This window comes from Entelurus aequoreus, linkage group LG11 (genome assembly GCF_033978785.1).
Source record: "Entelurus aequoreus isolate RoL-2023_Sb linkage group LG11, RoL_Eaeq_v1.1, whole genome shotgun sequence".
Classification (NCBI taxonomy): domain Eukaryota; kingdom Metazoa; phylum Chordata; class Actinopteri; order Syngnathiformes; family Syngnathidae; genus Entelurus; species Entelurus aequoreus.
This window is the reverse complement of record NC_084741.1, coordinates 27,283,961-27,306,158: the sequence shown is the minus strand read 5'-3', so window position 1 is coordinate 27,306,158 and position 22,198 is coordinate 27,283,961. Positions and strand designations below refer to the sequence as shown.

The 22,198-nt window shown below is 38.7% G+C and overlaps 1 protein-coding gene across 12 annotated transcripts in view; it reads left to right on the top strand.

Moving 5' to 3' along the window:
* l3mbtl1b (L3MBTL histone methyl-lysine binding protein 1b) overlaps positions 1-22,198 on the top strand; it is a 69,271-nt gene that overhangs the window by 30,502 nt on the left and 16,571 nt on the right. For 10 of the 12 annotated variants that reach the window (XM_062062844.1, XM_062062852.1, XM_062062854.1 and 7 more), the window contains exons 7-12: positions 11,818-11,912; positions 11,994-12,098; positions 12,168-12,303; positions 12,372-12,463; positions 12,537-12,688; positions 21,588-21,691. In XM_062062844.1, coding sequence (XP_061918828.1) covers positions 11,818-11,912; positions 11,994-12,098; positions 12,168-12,303; positions 12,372-12,463; positions 12,537-12,688; positions 21,588-21,691 — 684 coding nt within the window. The remainder of the gene's footprint in view (positions 1-11,817; positions 11,913-11,993; positions 12,099-12,167; positions 12,304-12,371; positions 12,464-12,536; positions 12,689-21,587; positions 21,692-22,198) is intronic. The other 2 variants (XM_062062855.1, XM_062062851.1) reach the window with 1 other exon arrangement.

Sequence of the window (22,198 nt, the reverse complement as noted above, 5' to 3'; positions counted from 1 at the left end):
AGCTCATGACTATAGGTGAGGATGGGAACGTACAAACCCCGTTTCCATATGAGTTGGGAAATTGTGTTAGATGTAAATATAAACGGAATACAATAATTTGAAAATCCTTTTCAACCCATGTTCAATTGAATGCACTACAAAGACAATATATTTGATGTTCAAACTCATAAACTTTATTTTTTTTTTGCAAATAATAATTAACTTAGAATTTCATGCCTGCAACACGTGCCAAAGTAGTTGGGAAAGGGCATGTTCACCACTGTGTTACATGGCCTTTCCTTTTAACAACACTCAGTAAACGTTTGGGAACTGAGGAGACACATTTTTTAAGCTTCTCAGGTGGAATTCTTTCCCATTCTTGCTTGATGTACAGCTTAAGTTGTTCAACAGTCCGGGGGTCTCCGTTGTGGTATTTTAGGCTTCATAATGCGCCACACATTTTCAATGGGAGACAGGTCTGGACTACAGGCAGGCCAGTCTAGTACCCGCACTCTTTTACTATGAAGCCACGTTGATGCAACACGTGGCTTGGCATTGTCTTGCTGAAATAAGCAGGGGCGTCCATGGTAACGTTGCTTGGATGGCAACATATGTTGCTCCAAAACCTGTATGTACCTTTCAGCATTAATGGCGCCTTTACAGATGTGTAAGTTACCCATGCCTTGGGCACTAATACACCCCCATACCATCACAGATGCTGGCTTTTCAACTTTGTGCCTATAACAATCCGGATGGTTCTTTTCCTCTTTGGTCTGGAGGACACGACGTCCACAGTTTCGAAAAACAATTTGAAATGTGGACTCGTCACACCACGGAACACTTTTCCACTTTGTATCAGTCCATCTTAGATGAGCTCAGGCCCAGCGAAGCCGACGGCGTTTCTGGGTGTTGTTGATAAACGGCTTTGGCCTTGCATAGGAGAGTTTTAACTTGCACTTACAGATGTAGCGACCAACTGTAGTTACTGACAGTGGGTTTCTGAAGTGTTCCTGAGCCCATCTGGTGATATCCTTTACACACTGATGTTGCTTGTTGATGCAGTACAGCCTGAGGGATATATTTACATCTAACACAATTTCCCAACTCGTATGGAAACAGGGTTTGTAGATCGACCGGTAAATTGAGAGCTTTGCCTTGCGGCTCAGCTCCTATTTCACCACAACGGATCAATACAGTGTCCGCATTACTGAAGACGCCGCACCAATCCCCCTGTTGATCTCACGATCCACTCTTCCCCCACTCGTGAACAATACTCCGAGGTACTTGAACTCCTCCACTTGGGGCAGGGTCTCCTCCCCAACCCGGAGATGGCACTCCACCCTTTTCCGGGCGAGAACCATGGACTCGGACTTGAAGGTGCTGATTCTCATCCCAGTCACTTCACACTCGGCTGCGATCCGATCCAGTGAGAGCTGAAGATCCTGGCCAGATGAAGCCATCAGGAAAAAGCAGATAACTAATCCTGTAGCCACCAAACCAGATCCCCTCAACGCCTTGACTGGGCCTAGAAATTCTGTCCATAAAAGTTATGAACAGAATCGGTGACAAAGGGCATCCTTGGCGTAGTCCAACCCTCACTGGAAACGTGTTCGACTTACCGCCGGCAATGCGGACCAAGCTCTGACACTGATCGTACAGGGAGCGGACCGCGACAATCAGAATGGCGGATACCCCATACTCTCTGAGCACTCCCCACAGGACTTCCCGTGGGACACGGTCGAATGCCTTCTCCAAGTCCACAAAGCACATGTAGACTGGTTGGGCAAACTCCCATGCACCCTCCAGGACCCTGCCGAGAGTATAGAGCTGGTCCAGAGTTCCACGACCAGGACGAAAACCACACTGTTCCTCCTGAATCCGAGGTTCGACTATCCGGCGTAGCCTCCTCTCCAGTACACCTGAATAGACCTTACTGGGAAGGCTGAGGAGTGTGATTTCACGATAGTTGGAACACACCCTCCGGTTCCCCTTCTTAAAGAGAGGAACCACCACCCCGGTCTGCCAATCCAGAGGTACCGCCCGATGTCCACGCCGGGCGGATCTCATCCACCCCAGGGGCCTTGCCACAAAGGAGCTTTTTAACTATCTCAGCAACTTCAGCCCCAGAAATAGGAGAGCCCGCCACATATTCCCCAGGCACTGCTCCCTCATAGGAAGATGTGTTGGTGGGATTGAGGAGGTCTTCGAAGTATTCCCTCCACCGATCCACAACATCTGCAGTCGAGGTCAGCAGAACACCATCCTCACCATACACGGTGTTGACAGTGCACTGCTTCCCCTTCCTGAGGCGGCGGATGGTGGTCCAGAATCGCTTCGAAGCCGTCCGAAAGTCGTTTTCCATGGCTTCCCCGAACTCCTCCCATGTCCGAGTTTTTCCCTCCGCGACCGCTGAAGCCGCACACCGCTTGGCCTGTCGGTACCTGTCCGCTGCCTCCGCAGTCCTATGAGCCAAAAGAACTCGATAGGACTCTTTCTTCAGCTTGACGGCATCCCTCACCGCCGGTGTACACCAACGGGTTCTAGGATTACCGCCACGACAGGCACTAACTACCTTGCGGCCACAGCTTCAATCAGCCGCCTCGACAATAGACGTGCGGAACATGGTTCACTCGAACTCAATGTCCAGCACCTCCCTCGTGACATGTTCAAAGTTCTTCCGGAGGTGGGAATTTAAACTCTCTCTGACAGGAGACTCTGCTAGACGTTCCCAGCAGACCCTCATACTGCGTTTGGGCCTGCCAGGTCTGTCCGGCATCCTCCCCCACCATCGCAGCCAACTCACTACCAGGTGGTGATCGGTAGAAAGCTCCGCCCCTCTCTTCACCCGAGTGTCCAAAACATGAGGCCGCAAATCCAATGACACAACTACAAAGTTGATCATGGAACAGCGGCCTAGGGTGTCCTGGTGCCAAGTGCACATATGGACAACCTTATGTTTGAACGTGGTGTTTGTTATGGACAATCTGTGACGAGCACAAAAGTCCAATAACAAAACACCACTCCGGTTCAGATCCGGGTGGCCATTCTTCCTAATCACGCCTCTCCAGTAAATTGTTTGTGTAAAAATTAAAAGGACGGTTAAAATAGCAACAATAACAAACAGTAAAACAACAAAACTAACTTGCTAAAAGAAGAAACAAGCATTTTGTGATGGGGTTTAAAAAGCTACACACTGATATATTATTGATTATTAATTAACTCCTGGAATTTTAAGTATTCTAAGAGACTAAATGCACATAATTGTATCATTTTAGCTACTTAATAGCTTTTATGTTTAATCTTATGATATCGGCTCATTGGTGCCTAAAGTTTAGAGTGTGTGTGCGATTGCGTTTGTTGTTGTGCCTTTTTTCATTGCATTGCAAATTGACGCTGCTTTAAAAAGTACTTGAATTGATTAGACAATGTTTAGCTGGCGGACTTTGGCTAAAATTATTTTATTTTATTTTTAATTTTTCACATAACTTTGTCTCACAGTTGTTAGCTGGCTAGCAAAGTACAAAATAACAATCTTACCGAGTTAAAGGTGTCATATGTAGTAATGTGACCAGAAATGGTACTGCAATCACGGTCAAAATTCTGTAGTCCCCTCCCACTCTCCATGACTAAGGTTGCCAGATACGCAGCTGAATTCGAATCCTATTCCAAGGAACTTCAAATGGCAATTGACGAGTCCTACGCTTTAGGTTTCTCTTGTTTATGCTTCTTGCAAGATGGTTTACTAAGTAATTAGGCCACATTTTACTATTGTCGATTAGCCAAATGTATGTGTAAAGCAGGGGTCACCAACCTTTTTGAAACCAAGGGCTACTTCTTGGGTACTGATTAATGCGAAGGGCTACCAGTTAGATACACACTTAAATAAATTGCCAGAAGTAGCCAATTTGCTCAATTTACCTTTAACTCTGTTATTATTAATAATTAATGATATTTATCTTTGTGGAAACACTGATCATCTTAATGATTTCTCACAATAAATATATATAGAAACAGATAAATATCAATATGCAACACTTTATTTTTATATTTTCTCTAAGTGCACATTTTTCAAATTGAACATTTTCAAATGATCACTTCTAAGACAGTCTTGTGAAATCACAATATCCCATTTTAACTAGCTAGCCACTAACATTTTTTTAACAAATCATGAATTACTTTGCACCATGTTTGTACAAATAATAACTCATGTAAAATACAAAAGTAAACTCTCAAATTTTTAAATCATGTCACACTTTGAACTGGACACCAAATCTGTTATCTGTTTCTTTGTCAGTTAGTGGGAAGCCTGGCATTGCATGCTGTTAACTAGTGTGTTGTACTCTGGTGTGTAACTTGACACTGCAACTCTGAGTGAGTCTTGCAGATGTGCATCAGTGAGGCGTGTTCTGTGTTTGTTCTTGATGAAGTTCATGTCAGAAAAGGCTGATTCACAAAGATAAGATTTTTCCTCATTGTTTGCGGAACCTTCTTAATCTTTTGGATATATTTTCACAGCAATCTGGCCTTAAGCTTGATTATGATAAATGTAAAATGTTAAGGATCGGAAATCTAAAGGGAACGTCCTTTCGAATGGAATGCAAAGTGCCTGTTTTGTGGACAGATGGACCAGTTAACATACTTGGTGTTGTTGTCCCAGAAAATCTGGAAGATCTAGGCTCAGTAAATTATGATAATCGACTAAGAAAGCTGGACAAAATTATGCAATTATGGAAAGGGAAATCCCTAACCTTGTATGGTAAAATGTCTATTGCCAACTCGTTAATTATTCCTCAATTTATTTATTTGTTTTTGTCATTACCAGCTCCATCACAAAACTTTTTTAAGATTTATGAGCGGAGGGTCTTCGATTTTGTCTGGAACGGCAAACCACAAAAGATTAAAAGAAAGGTTTTGTACAAAGAGTATGAATATGGGGGCCTGAAACTTCTCAACCTTGAAGCTATGTGTCTGTCTTTAAAAGCATCAATTGTTCCAAAGATGTATTTAAACATTGAGTGGTACACAAATGTCCTGTTGGACAAAAAACATGTACTGTATCAAAAGAAATGGTATCCTTTTTTACAAGTGATCCCCTCCCAGAGAGTCTGCTGGGAAACATGGCGGGGTTCATAAAGGAAACAATCCACTCATAGTGGTGTTTTCAATTTTATGTGCCAGAAAATAGAGACAATATTTTGCAGCAGTTAATATGGATGAACTCTAATATTGTAATAGATGGAAAGCCTTTCTTTTGGAAAAATATGTTTGAAAGAGGAATCATTTTTGTCAATGATATTATCAATGAGAATTGTAAAATTATGAAGTATGATGAATTTAGAACTATATATGGTGATGCTTGCTCAAGCTTTTCATTTTATCAACTAACTGGAGTAATTGGGAAAAGATGGAAACAAATAATTAATTATGGAACTACTAAATTATTAGTTTGTAAACCTCTAATAAGAAATTCTAGATGGCAAAAAGGAACTAAAATAAATATATAATTTTTATTTAATAAAGAAATCTTTGAAGGCTGCCTTATACAACACAAATGGAAAATGGGAGGACTTTTTTGACTGCCCGTTGCCATGGGATGCCATATTCAAACTAATCTATAAAACCACTATCGATGTGCAAAATCGTTATTTTCAAATTAAAATTATTTATAACTTCTTACCCACAGGGAAAATGTTAAAATTATGGAATATGACAGAGTCAGATGATTGCCGATTTTGTTGTCAGGAACCTGAATCCACCCTGCATTTGTTTTGGTATTGTCATATTGTGTCTTTGTTTTGGGTGGAAGTTGAAAAAATGTGTTTAAGGATTGGTTTGTTTATGAAGCTTAATGTGGTTTCTGTTATTTTAGGAGAGTTCATTGACAATCATGATTTAGTCAATTTAATTATAGTACTCAGTAAAATGTTTATTTTTAAGGCCAAAAACAGATATTCACTTAGTATTACTTTCTTTAAAACATTTATTCAGTATTTTCTAACTTTAGAAAGTTACATGGTTGAAAACGATAATGATGCCAAAATACATTAAAAAAAAGATGAGAAGTCCTCAAAGGCTTATTTTGAAAGTATAATTATGTTTATAGATTATATGATATCTGTTGTTGTGTTCCCTAATTTGAGTGACCTGGACATAATCTGGACTGTACATAAATGCTTATTTTGAAAATGTAATTTTGTTTGTAAATTATATGCAATCTGTTGTGTTCCCTAATTTTTTTCTGTGTACATGAATGAAGGTGTGTGTTGCTGAGTCCTACTTGGACATTATCTGGACTGGGCCTGGTTTAAAAAACCCTTTAAACAAATCTAATTTAAATGACAACCTGGTCTGTTGAAGATAAGGCCCTTTTTTTAAAAATAAAATAAAAAAAGATAAATAAATAAAACAACATTTTCTTGGATAAAAAAGAAAGTAAAACAATATAAAAATAATTACATAAAAAATAGTAATTAATGAAAATGTTAGTGGACCAGCAGCCTATACAATCATGTGTGCTTCAGGGACTGTGTCCCGTGCAGATGTGTTGTCTATGTTGTGGGAACCAGAATATTGGTAGCAGAAAGAAATAACCCCTTTTGTGTGAGTGGGTGTGGATGAGTGTGCATGGGGGAGGTTGTTTTGGTTGATGCACTGATTGAAAGTGTATCTTGTGTTTTTTCTATGTAGATTTAATTTTTTTTTTTTTAATTCTTTTTTTTTTTTTATTTTTATTTTTTTAGAACAGGCCCGCGGGCGACTCATCTGGTCCTTACGGGCGACCTGGTGCCCGCGGGCACCACGTTGGTGACCCCTGGTGTAAAGTAACGCAGCAATATTTTAGTATTATAATGTATTATATATCGCATAGGCCTACTTTGATGGCAAGCCAAGGCCAACAGTAAAATTATTGCCACATATCGTTCAGCATAACTCCATGTTGCATTCAACCTGACGCAATGCATTATCTTCCATTTACGCACATCAAAAGTAACCTGACTCTCACCAGATCCTTGTAATTCGCTGAGCTCCACACAAGGATCTGGGCTCGAGGGCATTGCAAACTCCTTCAAGATAGCAAAAAATAATGAACCAATCAGGATCATCGGGCGGGATTTCATAGATGTGACGTAGCGCCGAAGCGACTGTTTGATTCAAACAACAATGGCGGCATGCAGCAAAGAATCGTGTGCTGACATTGATTCTTCATATTTTCTTTGCACAAACGACAGCGATCGTCTACTGACATTGCTGCGTTGTTTCAGTAAAATATTTTTTACAAGGCCTCGCCTTCTGAAATACATCTCCTATTGAGAAGTCCCAGATCCTTGTGTGGAGCTCAACAAACTACAAGGATCTGGCGAGAGTCAGTTTACATCAAAAGAGCATCATACATGTATACAAATAGACGGAGTAGACATTGAAAGGGTAAAAGATACTAGATTTTTGGGTGTAATAATAGATGGTAAAATTAACTGGAAATCTCATATAAAACTATGCAACATAAGGTGGCAAGAAATATTTCAATAATGAACAAAGCATGATATGTTTTGGACCAAAAATCACTCCATAATCTGTAAAGCTCGCTAGTGTTATTGTGCAGAAATATGGGGAAATAACTACAAATGTGCACTTCATTCACTTACCGTGTTACAAAAAATATCAGTTAGATAATGTTGGATATAGAGAACATAAAACCCTTTTTTTATTGAATCAAAAATATTGAAATTCAACAATTTGGTAAAAAAATTATGTACAAAGCAAACCATAACCTGCTACCCAAAAATGTACAACTATTCTTCTCAACTAAAGAGGAGAAATATAACCTTAGAGGAAAAACTAACTTAAAATATTTGTATGCATCATGCATGTGCAACATTTAAGAACTTTAGCATATCTGTATGTGGAATTAAACTATTGAATGGATTAAGCAAATCCTTTAAACGATGTACTGATAAGATCCAGTTTAAGAGGTTGTTCAAATCAAGTGTTTACAAAGTACAAGGAAGAAGAATTATGAGAAATACCTTCAACCCTATTGAAAATACATATTGCAAGAACTGCTGTATTAATCATTTACTGATGTAAGTGTGTTACAAAAATAAGACAGTAAATTAACATTTGTATTTGTAAACGCTCTGAAGTGGGAAAGGGGTAGGATTAAATAAGCTTTGCTTCTTCCTACTCTTTCGGACATGATGTAAAGAGAAATTATATGAAATTATGTGTGATGTATTATACTGTAAATGTGTTCATCTTCAAAATAAACTAAACTCAATCAATCACCATCTTTCAGTGCAGAGTGCAACCCACGTTACGCAAAAACCACGTCACGCATAAATCATATAGCCTATTACCATGTCAATACACAAAGTAGAAAATCATTACATGTAATGCATTATATTGTGCCAAGCAAATACCACCCCATACTGTATGTGTTTGATGCACATAGAGTACCATAAACTGCAATTAGCCGTGCTAATGTTAGAACCCCCTTTCCTCAGCGTATCAGCATATTGAGAACAAAATAGGCACTGACACTACCCATATCCACATGGGTCTATTTGTCGAAAATATATTTTGCCCTGTCAGTTGGATGACACACCGACATACAGGCTAACAGGCATATATTTCCCCCGTTAGCATGTATGTCGATGTGTCATTGACCAGGCTAGCATGCTAAGCATTACACTAGGAGCTGACACCTAAGCATTCGTTGAACGAACATACTAGCTTTGTTAGACAAGATCATAGACTGTATTGGACAATATAGTTTACATACAAAATGTCAATTTCCATTTATTACAAGTAATAATAAGACGTAAATGCCTTACTTACCTATCAAAGAGGAAATTATCAAGTTAGGTGTCAGATGAAAACATCTTCTCCGCCTTCAATCGTCTCCATCTTTCAAAGGCACCTCCGATATAAATCCTCAGTTTTTTTTCCTGGCTTTATCATGAATAAGTTGAGAATCGTAACGACGCCTTTTAGATTTACTAAGGTCTGACATGTTTAGTAACTTTACCAGTAGCAGTAGCTTGACGAAGGTGGCGGTGTGTCACAGATTTTTTAATTGGTCAAACGGTGGAGGGCGGGGCATCGAAATGAAAACAATAACAAGATTTTGGGGCTGTAAATCTACTTTTGAAATGAGCACATCCCGGCTGAACTACTGTTATCAGTTATAGAGGTATTCGGAAAGAACATGATTTATTAATGCCTTTTGACATATCAGGGCCATTTAATGATGACTTGACATGAAATTATTACGGCAACACTTTAGTATGGGGAACATATTCTAAGAAACAAAGACTTAATTTACAGTTATTTGGACACTAGGGGAACATATTCTAAGTAACAAAGACTTAGTTTAGAGTTATTTGGTAAGGTTAGAGGGTTAGGGTTGAGGTTGGGGTTAGGGTTAGGGTATAATAAGGACGTGCAGAATAAGGCATTGATAAGTACTTAATAATGACTAATTAAGCCAATATGTTACTAATTTGCATGTTAATGAGCAACTTATTAATGGTGATTTTTTAAGGGCTGCAACTAATGATTAATTTGATAATCAATTAATCTGTCGATTATTACTTCGATTAATCGATTAATAATCGGTTAAAAGAGACAAACTACATTTCTATCCTTTCCAGTGTTTTATTGAAAAAAACAGCATACTGGCACCATACTTATTTTGATTATTGTTTTTCGGCTGTTTGTACATGTTGCAGTTTATAAATAAAGGTTTATTAAAAATAATAATAATAAATGCGCATGCGCATAGCATAGATCCAACGAATCGATGACTAAACTAATTGCCAACTATTTTTATAATCGATTTTAATCGATTAGTTGTTGCAGCCCTAGTGATTATGTTCCCCATACTAAAGTGTTACCATTATTACATATGGCACCTTTAAGACTGCATCCTGCAGATGTCCGACATTCCTCTGCTTTCAATGCTCTTGTATCACAGATATAGTGTCATAAAAACAAGATCTGCTTTGCAAAATGAGCAAGGTATTCATATTTTTGATCAAGAATAGGAGGAAATATTCTCACACTGGTGGTGCTGACTTGTGTCCTCCGGAAAAACACGAGTGGTGACGTCGCAAAATACATTTTGTCGGCGACAAATACATTTGTCGACATAGTCGTGACGTCATTTGTCAAGGAATCGTTGCGCTCCTAATCAGCATGGACGTAATTTGGGGAGGGACAAGAAGGACATATCCCCAGCACTTTTTAAAAGGCAGTTTTTGTCCCCTGCTCTTTTTACAGGACAAAAATATTCTAACACTATTGAATGGAGACCAGTCAAACACTTGTGCCAAGAAGAAAACTTCCTACTGAAGCTTGTCACTTTAGCCCACCCATTGGAGCTGAATAAGTTGGTTTTATCCCCATTCAGGTTAGACATACATTTGAGCAGCGAATAGCCCACTTAAGTTTGCTTTATTTTTTCAAAGTTTCTGCGGGTCATTAAAAAGCAATAAAAGTCATTCAATTGATTTTGCGAAAATTAAGGCCTTAAATGACATTAAAAAGCATTAAATACAAAGTGCAGGGGCTTTAAAAAATTACATACCATTGTAGGCCTGGGCCAATAGTCAATAAGTCAATTAATTGAATGGTAAATTAACTTGATAACTTGCTAAGTCTGTTTGTCTCAGGCTTTCAAAAATGGATACAAGAGGGTTAATTTACTCTGTGCATCGCTCTCCGGACCTGAGCACATTTATTTGACATCAGAATTAAATGAACAGAGAGAGCCTATTGTCAGTCATCCCCAAACTTTGTTTCAGTATGAGCAGGTGGCGCCGCTTGCTAACACACACAAAATACATGGACATTGCTTCGCCAGTGAGAAGGATTAACAAAAGTAACAAAAGTTAGGAGGAAAAAGATGATTATAAAGGCAAACGTCCCTGTTTGGGATAATTTAATCTGCAAACTAAATGAGCAAAATGAACCCATCAGCACGGACAAACAAGCCAATATACTGTGATGGCATTGGTAACAAAAACAAAAACCCCACCCAGTTTTTGTAATTTAGGAAAAATCTGCCCTTCAAGATGTTTAATATTTTTTGAGCTGTAATTTTTGCTAACATAGATTGAGAATCCATTTTTCTTGTTTGTTTACAAATTTTGGATAATGAATTACAATTGAAATAATTAAAAAAATACTACAGTATGAAAAATGTTTTATTGTGTTTGAAAGGGTTACTTGCATTGTTATTATCATCCATCCATCCATCCATTTTCTACCGCTAATTCCCTTCGGGGTCGCGGGGGGCGCTGGAGCCTATCTCAGCTACAATCGATCAATCCAATTTTATCACATTAGTGCCTAATTTGGCCACAGTTAATGTAAACTATTCAACATTATTATATGTCAAATGCTTACAGTTTTGTCCTTACATGCAATTGTAAACTTTTGACTATATAGAATCTACAGTATGACATAGGCATTACATTTGTTTAAGTGGCATTAAAAAAGCATTAAAAATAATTTAATTAGAGTTGTTGATACCTGCAGAACCACGCTAACAATAAATAAATAGCTTATCATGTATTCTTAGTACTCTAAAACTTCCATCTAATCCTTGAAACCACACCCCGTCAAGCCCCACCCTATGCAATCAAGCCAATTGTCTCCACCACTTCTGAAATCCAGATTTCGTCCCTGGAATTTAGTACAGTTTACACACACAGATATTAAAAGCCATATCTAATTTAAATTCATCCAATTGCATACATGCATGATGTCCAATGAGAGACATGGTGGCCATCTACCACCACCACCATTCAATTTCTATTGTATTGTTCTGCCTGCCAGCTGCAGCCCCACAGAATAAGAAACGAGCTTGGAGCTGGCCGGCTTACTTGGAGGAGGAGAAGGCTGTCGCTGCTCCTGTCAAACTGTTCAAAGAGGTACCACGTGTTTATATATGAAACAACACAAATATCCTACATTATTTTTGGCCCTGAACGATCACTCTTGCTTGTCTGCAGCATCAGTCTTTTCCTCAAAGTCGAAACAGTTTTAAGATAGGAATGAGGCTGGAGGGGTTGGACCCGTGTCACCCGTCGCTGTTCTGCGTGCTCAGCGTTGCAGAGGTAACGCCATTAGCGTTTGTTAAAGCGTGGAGTCTCATCGCCTTACTGCTTTGCTCTCTGCGTCAACAGATCCAAGGCTATCGAGTCAGGCTCCACTTTGACGGCTACCCAGAATGCTACGACTTCTGGGCCAACGCTGACTCGTGGGATTTAAAACCAGCAGGCTGGTGTGAGAAAAACGGACACAAGCTATTGTTGCCGAAAGGTAGTCAGACACTAAGATGCGCAGATCAAAGGTTTACAGATGTTTGAGGCCTTTCTTCACTCTGGTAGATTTTAAGGATCGAGAATTTAACTGGAGCTCGTACGTGAAGAACAGCAGAGCCCAGCTGGCCCCCAAGCACCTTTTTAAGAGCCTCAACACGGTGAGCGTCACCCGCCTTCATCGCGTAAACTCATCCATTTCAATTCCATTCTAACCCACTTTAATGTATTCAGTCGGTGACGCCATCCGGGTTCCGAGCAGGCATGAAGCTAGAGGCGATCGACAGGAAGAACCCGTTGCTGATCTGCGTGGCGACCATTGCAGCCGTGGTGGACAACAGACTTCTCATTCACTTCGACAACTGGGATGACACGTATGATTACTGGTGAGAGCGCGTTGCTTTGTTTAAACACAAACTGGGGTCTTTACTGACCCATCAAGACGCAGGTGAAAGAGAGGGGCTGTTATTTAAATATAATTGCTTCTGTAATGGAGCTCATAACTCAAAATACTCGTATTTCAAATCAATATTTCTTGATAAATAGAATCAATTATTATTTTATGAGTCCCCCAAAACACCACAATTTTAATATGTAACTTGTTTTTATAGGGGACCTATAATGAACTTGGTCTTTTTTGACTTACAAATGTTGTTACCAAACTTGATACTGCTGTTAAATAATGTCAAAACATCAAATCATAGGCTTCATGCATTATGGAATGAGCTTGCACGCAGTTTTGAATGCCTCTGTTTTGCAGTCTGGCTCCGCTGATGTCACAGCAAGGTGGAAGCACTTATTTAGACAATGAGTCAAACTCTCAGCTTCGGTCTATGAGAAAATACAAAAAAAGGTAGATAAAGTATTATTTTCATCTAATCGTGGCATGTGGATAACACCACGGTCAACATGCAGTGACAAAAATGCTGCTAAAAGCAGCTTTTTTTACTGTATAGTCTAAATCAATCAGAGCGTGTGCAGGTGTACCTAATGTTGTGACCGGGTGAATCTATATAATATTTATGAAGTTTATTTTCGACCATGTTTGGAACCCGTAACGGTGACGATATCCAGATATATAGAGTATTTCAGGGTATCCGTGGGTCTTAAAAAGTCTTAAATCCAACAATTTGAATTTAAGGCCTTAAAATGTCCAAGATTCTCCTAAAATCTTAGAAAAGGTCTTAAATACGATTTTGAAAGGTCTCAAAATCTATTAATGTTACTTTTTATTTAAAACATGCATAAATGTCAGTCTTGCTTTTAAATGTTTAGATTTTTAAAGGAAGCTATAACACAATTACAAAACGGAACCAAAGTCAGTCCGAATTTATTGCGCACCATCAGCTAGTATGCTGTTCGAGCACAGCGGTGTGTTGTTACAGCTTAGAATAGCAGCGGAGAAAACTTAACGAAAACCCACAGCAAAGCTGAATTACTTGCATAACATGTATTAGTGGAAGTTCAACGATTAATGGCTCCAGAAAGATCATGCATGCTTGACACCGGTGGTTGGAAAATTTAAAAAGTGTTTAGGACCCAGATGTGGAGCCATCGAGGAGGGAGGCGTTTGTAAACATTGCGGTGAGAGTAAATTAAAGGCCTACTGAAATGAATTTTTTTTATTTAAACGGGGATAGCAGATCCATTCTATGTGTCTTACTTGATCATTTTGCGATATTGCCATATTTTTGCTGAAAGGATTTAGTAGAGAACATCGACGATAAAGTTCACAACTTTTGGTCGCTGATAAAAAAAAGCCTTGCCTGTACCGGAAGTAGCGTGACATCACAGGTTGAAAGGCTCCTCACATTTCCCTATTGTTTACACCAGCAGCGAGAGCGATTCGGACCGAGAAAGCGACGATTACCCCATTAATTTGAGCCAGGATGAAAGATTTGTGGATGAGGAACGTGAGAGTGAAGGACTAGAGTGCAGTGCAGGACGCATCTTTTTTCGCTCTGACCGTAACTTAGGTACAAGCTGGCTCATTGGATTCCACACTCTCTCCTTTTTCTATTGTGGATCATGGATTTGTATTTTAAACCACCTCGGATACTATATGCTCTTAAAAATGAAAGTCGAGAAAGCGAAATGGACATTCACAGTGACTTTTATCTCCACGACAATACATCGGCGAAGCACTTTAGCTACGGAGCTAACGTGATAGCATCGGGCTTAACTGCAGATAGAAACAAAAGAAATAAACCCCTGACTGGAAGGATAGACAGAAAATCCACAATACTATTAAACCATGGACCTGTAACTACACGGTTAATGCTTTCCAGCCTGGCGAAGCTTAACAATGCTGTTGCTAACGACGTCATTGAAGCTAACTTAGCAACGGGACCTCACAGAGCTATGCTAAAAACATTAGCTATCCGCCTACGCCAGCCAGCCCTCATCTGCTCATCAACACCCGTGCTCACCTGCGTTCCAGCGATCGACGGAGCGACGAAGGACTTCACCCGATCATCAATGCGGTCGGCGGCTAGCGTCGGATAGCGCGTCTGCTATCCAAGTCAAAGTCCTGGTTGTGTTGCTGCAGCCAGCCGCTAATACACCGATCCCACCTAAAGCTTTCTTCTTTGGAGTCTCCATTGTTCATTAAACAAATTGCAAAAGATTCACCAACACAGATGTCCAGAATACTGTGGAATTTTGAGATGAAAACCAAGCTTTTTGTATTGGATACAATGTGTCCGAATGCTTCCGTTTCAACGATTGACGTCACGCGCATACGTCATCATACATAGACGTTTTCAACCGGAAGTTTAGCGGGAAATTTAAAATTGCACTTTATAAGTTAACCCGGCCGTTTTGGCATGTGTTGCAATGTTAAGATTTCATCATTGATATATAAACTATCAGACTGCGCGGTTGGTAGTAGTGGGTTTCAGTAGGCCTTTAAATGATAATGTAAAAGTCAAAAATTCGGGATAATTCCTTGTCAAAATATATTGAAACGCCACAAACACTTGCACAACTATACAAGGATCAATCAATTATTCCAATAATTTCAGGTCAGCTTTTCATGCCTCAACGTTTTTCCAAGTTTATACAGCAAATTACATTTAAAGCTTTAAAAGTTTTCTGTTTAGTGTTTACCTCAGTTTATGGATGGGTGAGCAAAGCAAAGAAGATTTGCGAATGTCATTTTGTCATGCTTAAATAAAAACTAATCCTTGTTTATTAGCAATATGTTTTCAAAAAAGTTACAAAAACAAGTAAAAATGTATTCATATATACCAGATACAAATAAGGCTGAAACGACGCGTCGACTTAGTCGACGTCATCGACGTAGTCGACGTCATCGACGTCATTGGTTACGTAAATACGTCGACACCGTTTTTGTGCGTCGACGCGTCGCATATTTACGTCACACTACCGTCATGGCGGAGCGCAAAGCATTCTGTGCGAGCGAGGGGGAAAAAATCACGCCAAAAGTGGTCAAAAGTGTGGGAGTATTTCAATACACGGCCTAATAATGTTGTTGTATGCACACTGTGTCGAGCGGAAATGGCCTATCATAGCAGCACAACGGCTATGAACGAACATTTGAAAAGAAAACCATCAACTAGTCAATCGTCCGCGTTAGCATACGTTGTCATCATTACACAAAAACATGAATGTGTCATTTGTATCTGCTAGGGGTGTAACGGTACGTGTTTTGTATTGAACCGTTTCGGTACGGGGCTTTCGGTTCGGTGGTGTACCGAACGAGTTTCTAAGCTAAAGCTAACTTTAGCTGCTAAAGTCTTAACAAGCTGCTTTGCTCCTTCTGCCTCTGTCTCAGCACGCAGCATTGTCCCACCCACACAACCATCTGATTGGTACACACAAAGAGTTATACAAAGCGTTATCAGCCAATCAGCAGTGCGTATTCAAAACGTTACCAGCCAATCAGCAGTGTGTATTCAGAGCGCATGTAGTCAGCGCTTCAGCGTGGAGCAGATAGGTGTTTAGCAGGTGAGCATCAGGCAGCGGACTCTCCCCAAATGATAATAAACACCTCCCAGTCAACTACTAGTAACATCACTATGAGCTAGGGATGGGCGATACCCCACTTTTAGGATTCGATACGATACCGATACTTTTTCTTGCCTTTTCATCGATACCGATACCATTAATTTCTTATTGGCAATTTTTGTCAGTCAAAAATATTATTACTATTGTTATTATTTAAGACAAATCACAAGACAAATACAGACCATTTATACCACATTTATTATGGTCAATATATAATAAAAGTAAAATTAAAATAAATAACATAAATATGAAAAATAAATTAAATATTATATATAATAATAATTATATATAATAATAATTAGATATTAGGGCTTTCCAATTAACTGTCAAATCCGAATCGCAAGAAGCTGCAGTTATTTTTTAAAGTTTGTGATATAATTAGCAATTAATGAAATATGAAATAGGCTAATGTTTTCGAAATGTAAGAAATCATGTTACAGATTAAAACCAAAATCACATTCAATCATATATTCAAGATTTTCTTGGAAAAAAATAAAACTGTAATGCAAAGATGAAGAATCTCCAAATTGTATCTCTTTCTTATCTTGTTTTAAATACTCAAGCAATTTTCAACTAACAGTAAATTCCCCTGTGTGGAAATTATTTGAATTTAGGATAATCATTTAAACAAAAATATTCAGTAAACATTACTAAAAAAAACAAAAAACAATGCCTGTTTTAAGTCAACAATTGGACAACACTGGATATGCCTGGCTGCATCGCTGTCGGCTGGCTGTGTGTGTGTTGCACGTTGACGACGCTCATTCGCTGTCTCCTGTCACGTGACTGGGCCAGCTCTATACTCTGCCAGGTACAGGGGTGTCCCAGCACATAGTAAGTTAAGTAAGTAATCAAAAACATCTGAAAGTGATGGTTGCACCCCCTACACGCCGTTTTTTGGTTTATATCGATACTTTTTTCAGAAAAGTGATGCCAAATGAGTAGCGTGTGAGTATCGACCACAGGATCGATACGCACATCCCTACTATGAGCCCGTTGACCTTCTAGGAATATAAACTGGAGCTCAGCTCACTCACAGTCCTGGCTTGAGGTGAAGGCTACCGGTAATTAGCTCTCAGTTCCAGCCACATCGACCCCTTCTGAGCGCCTATTTTCAGCTGCTGGGAATATTGTAAACAAGAAAAGAACCAGAGCATGTAGACATGCTAACCTTTCTTCATTACAACTGTTAGTCACTCACTGGAATGAGTAGAATTGGTTATTGTGTACTGTGTTGGACTGGATGTTTATTTTGCACATTTTAAAAGCAATACTTAATGTTTACAGTGCTCCAGAATATTTAGATTGGCACTTTTTTGTATTGGATGTTTATCTTTATTTTTGCACATTTTAGCATATAAGCAATACTTTCACTTTTGTTGAAATGTTTACACTGTTGTTACAGAATATTTTGTTTTGCACTTTTTTGTATTGGATGTTTATCTTTATTTTTGCACATTTTAAAGCAAAATAAGCAATACTTTTACTTTTGAAATGCTTATACTATTGCAGAATATTACGATTTGCACTGGATGTTTACTTTTATATTTGCACATTAAAAAGCAAATAAGCTACTTTTAATTGTGTTAAATGTTAAAAGTTTTAAATGTTTACATTGTTACAGAATATTTTGTCATGTTGTTGTCAATGTTGACTGAGTTGCCATACTTCTTTTTTTTTGTAAATAAAAGCCATGCCTTTTGAAAAAACTGGCCTACATTTATTTTTTCGTCTTCATTTTGAATAAAAAAAATAATCGGTAAAAGGAAAAATAATCTATAGATGAATCGAAAAAATAATCTATAGATTAACCGATTAATCGAAAAAAAATCATCTATAGATTAATCGATAGAAAAATAATCGTTAGCTGCAGCCTTAGATACAAAATGAGCTGAGCAAATTTTAATATTATCCACATTATTCACATCCAAATTCGGTTTGAGGCTTGCAAGCCATAATCGCCTTTTTTCTTTTAAAGACAATCGCTCTATCTGTACATTTTTTCACAACTTTGTGCAGATACAGTAGTAGTACTGTAGATGTTTTTATCTGTTTGCTCAATTCTGACGGCTGCAAAAGTTAACCATTTAGCTTCACAGACATGCTAACAATCCCTTCAACAGACAATATATCGTTGCGCTTTCTTCTACCATTGGTGACGTTCTGGTTGTTGTTACATGAAACACTTGATATGAAGCACACTACACCTTTTGAAAGAAAACATCCATCCATTTACTACTGCTTGTGGCGGGGGTGCTGGAGTTTATCCCAGCTGCACTCGGGCGGGAGCGGGCGCTTCTTTGATAAATCTGAAAAATGGCTGTTCTGATGTTTCCTAATTTTTTTTTTCCATTAGTTTACAATAGAGAAGCTTCTGGAGTATTTAGTTAGTTTAACAATTATTTTGTTTTCCAATGTGAAAGAACAGCTAATGAATTCATATACCGGTAATTAAAAATGATTTCTGGCCCTCTGATTTATTTTCAATATGGTCTTAAAAAAATCCTAAAAAAAGTCTTAAATTTGACTTGTGAAACCTGCAGAGACCCTGTATTTAAACAATGTTTGTTTGAGAATACCTACTGTATCAAACCTCTTGGAGAGAGACTCAAAAAGCAGGTTATAAAAAGGAGTGTGGAGCAAAATTAATAGAAATATATCCAGTATATATTATCTAGACCACAAGTGTTTCAAATGTAGAAATCATCATAGTTCTTGTTTAAATTAGAAAAACAAACTTCTAGATAACGAATATGGTATGAAAAACCATACTATACTTAAAATAGATTTTAACACCGGTGTTGTCATAGCCTTTATCAACAACTACTAGTACTTGGCTGCCATGTCGGCTGCGGACTAGTTTGTTACGTGCAACACGTGCAATGTTTGGCCATCTGATAATGGAGATGGTATACGGTAAGGCTGCAGCTAACTATTATTTTTCTATCGATTAATCTATAATTATTTTTTCGAGTAATCGGTTAATCGGGCGTGGCGAAGTTGGTAGAGTGGCTGTGCCAGCAATCGGAGTGTTGCTGGTTACTGGGGTTCAATCCCCACCTTCTACCTTCCTAGTCACGGCCGTTGTGTCCTTGGGCAAGACACTTCACCCTTTGCCTCTGATGGCTGCTGGTTAGCGCCTTGCATGGCCGCTCCCGCCATCAGTGTGTGAATGTGTGTGTGAATGGGTAAATGTGGAAATACTGTCAAAGCGCTTTGAGTACCTTGAAGGTAGAAAAGCGCTATACAAGTATAACCCATTTATCATTTATCATTTAATCTATAGATTATTTTTTCGATTAATCTATAGATTATTTTTCCTTTTACCGATTATTCTTTATTTTATTTTATTTAAAATGAAGATGAAAAAATAAATGTAGGCCAGTTTTTTCAAAAGGCATGGCTTTTATTTACAAAAAAAAAAAAGTATGGCCACTCAGTCAACATTGACAACAACATGACAAAATATTCTGTAACAAAGTAAACATTTCAAACTTGTAACATTTAACAAAATTAAAAGTAGCTTATTTGCTTTTTAATGTGCAAACATAAAAGTAAACATCCAGTGCAAATCTTAATATTCTGCAATAGTATAAGAATTTCAAAAGTAAAAGTATTGCTTATTTTGCTTTAAAATGTGCAAAAATAAAGATAAACATCCAATACAAAAAAGTGCAAAACGAAATATTATGTAACAACAGTGTAAACATTTCAACAAAAGTGAAAGTATTGCTTATTTGCTAAAATGTGCAAAAATAAAGATAAACATCCAATACAAAAAAGTGCCAATCTAAATATTCTGGAGCACTGTAAACATTAAGTATTGCTTTTAAAATGTGCAAAATAAACATCCAGTCCAACACAGTACACAATAACCAATTATACTCATTCCAGTGAGTGACTAACAGTTGTATTGAAGAAAGGTTAGCATGTCTACGCTCAGAAGGGGTCGATGTGGCTGGAACTGAGAGGTAATTAGCCTTCACCTCAAATCAGGACTGCGAGCGAGCTGAGCTGCAGTTTAAGTTTCTAGAAGGTCAACGGGCTCATAGTGATGTTACTAGTAGTTGACTGGGAGGTGTTTATTATCATTTGGGGAGAGTCCGCTGCCTGATGCTCACCTGCTAAACACCTATCTGCTAGACGCTGAAGCGCAGACTACATGCGTTTTGAATATGCACTGCTGATTGGCTGGTAACGCTCTGAATACGCACTGCTGATTGGCTGATAATGCTTTGTGTGTACCAATCAGATGGTTGTGTGGGTGGGACAATGCTGCGTGCTGAGACAGAGGCAGAAGGAGCAAAGCAGCTTGTTAAGACTTTAGCAGCTAAAGTTAGCTTTAGCTTAGAAACTCGTTCGGTACACCACCGAACCGAAAGCCCCGTACCGAAACGGTTTAATACAAAACACGTACCGTTACACCCCTAGCAGATACAAATGACACATTCATGTTTTTGTGTAATGATGACAACGTATGCTAACGCGGACGATTGACTAGTTGATGGTTTTCTTTTCAAATGTTCGTTCATAGCCGTTGTGCTGCTATGATAGGCCATTTCCGCTCGACACAGTGTGCATACAACAACATTATTAGGCCGTGTATTGAAATACTCCCACACTTTTGGCGTGCTTTTTCCCCTTCGCTCGCACAGTCTGCTTTGTGCTCCGCCATGACGGTAGTGTGACGTAAATATGCGACGCGTCGACGCACAAAAACGGCGTCTACGTATTTACGTAACCGATGACGTCGACTACGTCGACGCGTCGTTTCAGCCTTAGTATACGGAAACCAATGCAAAACTATGGTGCAAATATTGCTCAGATACCGAATCATATGAAAAGTGGGGCGTTACACTGTATGTACCAAGTCAAATTCCTTGTGTTCTAAACATGCTCGGCCAATTAATCTGATTTTGAACAAGTAAATTGCACAAGACAGCAGAAGCAATATGCAATAACGTTAAGTCAAAAACTGCCGAGCCATTATTAGTACCACCGATGAGTTCATTTTTACAGTACGCCAAGTGTACCTCACATGACTTTCACAAAACTACTACATCAGGAGGTTGCTTACAGTTACAACTTCTAATGTTGTTTTAATCAACGTCAGTTTTAATTTGACCAAGCAATTAGTTTTGGACCAATTTGCTGCTGACCTGATGACATTAGGAGACTATGTGCTTTTTACAATTTACCGTTTCCATAATTTGCTTGTTAATGTCTGATATTGTTGATGTTATTACCTGTGTGAAGGTGTGATGCTAGCAGTCCATACATCCACCCAGTAGGCTACTGCCAGGAGGCCGGGCTGACTCTGACCACTCCAGCTGGTAAGACACAGACCAAGGCACACATAGGTCAGTATCAACTACTTTGCTGTTCTCTAGGGTCCGACTAGTATATATATCCTACATAGATAGCTATGTTTGTCTGCTGCTTTGCTTGGCACAATCTGATGTCCAATACATGAGTTGCATGTTACATAGTTAATAATATGTTATATGTGATATAATTACCATTTTAGCAACATAGTACAAGAGACATCTGTCAGTATGATGCAGTGATAATTTTTAATACAGCTCTAGTATTGGATTCTATTAGATTGGTTTTGCGTAGGGATGTAATATATATAAGATATATGATAATATCGGCAGGCCGATATTATCGGCCGATAAATGCGTTAAAATGTAATATCGGAAATTATCGGTATCGTTTTTTTTATTATCTGTATCGTTTTTGTTTTTTTGTTTTTTGTTTTCTATTAAATCAACATAAAAAACACAAGATACACTTACAATTAGTGCACCAACCCAAAAAACCTCCCTCCCCCCATTTCTTTCTGTTATCAATATTCTGGTTCCTAC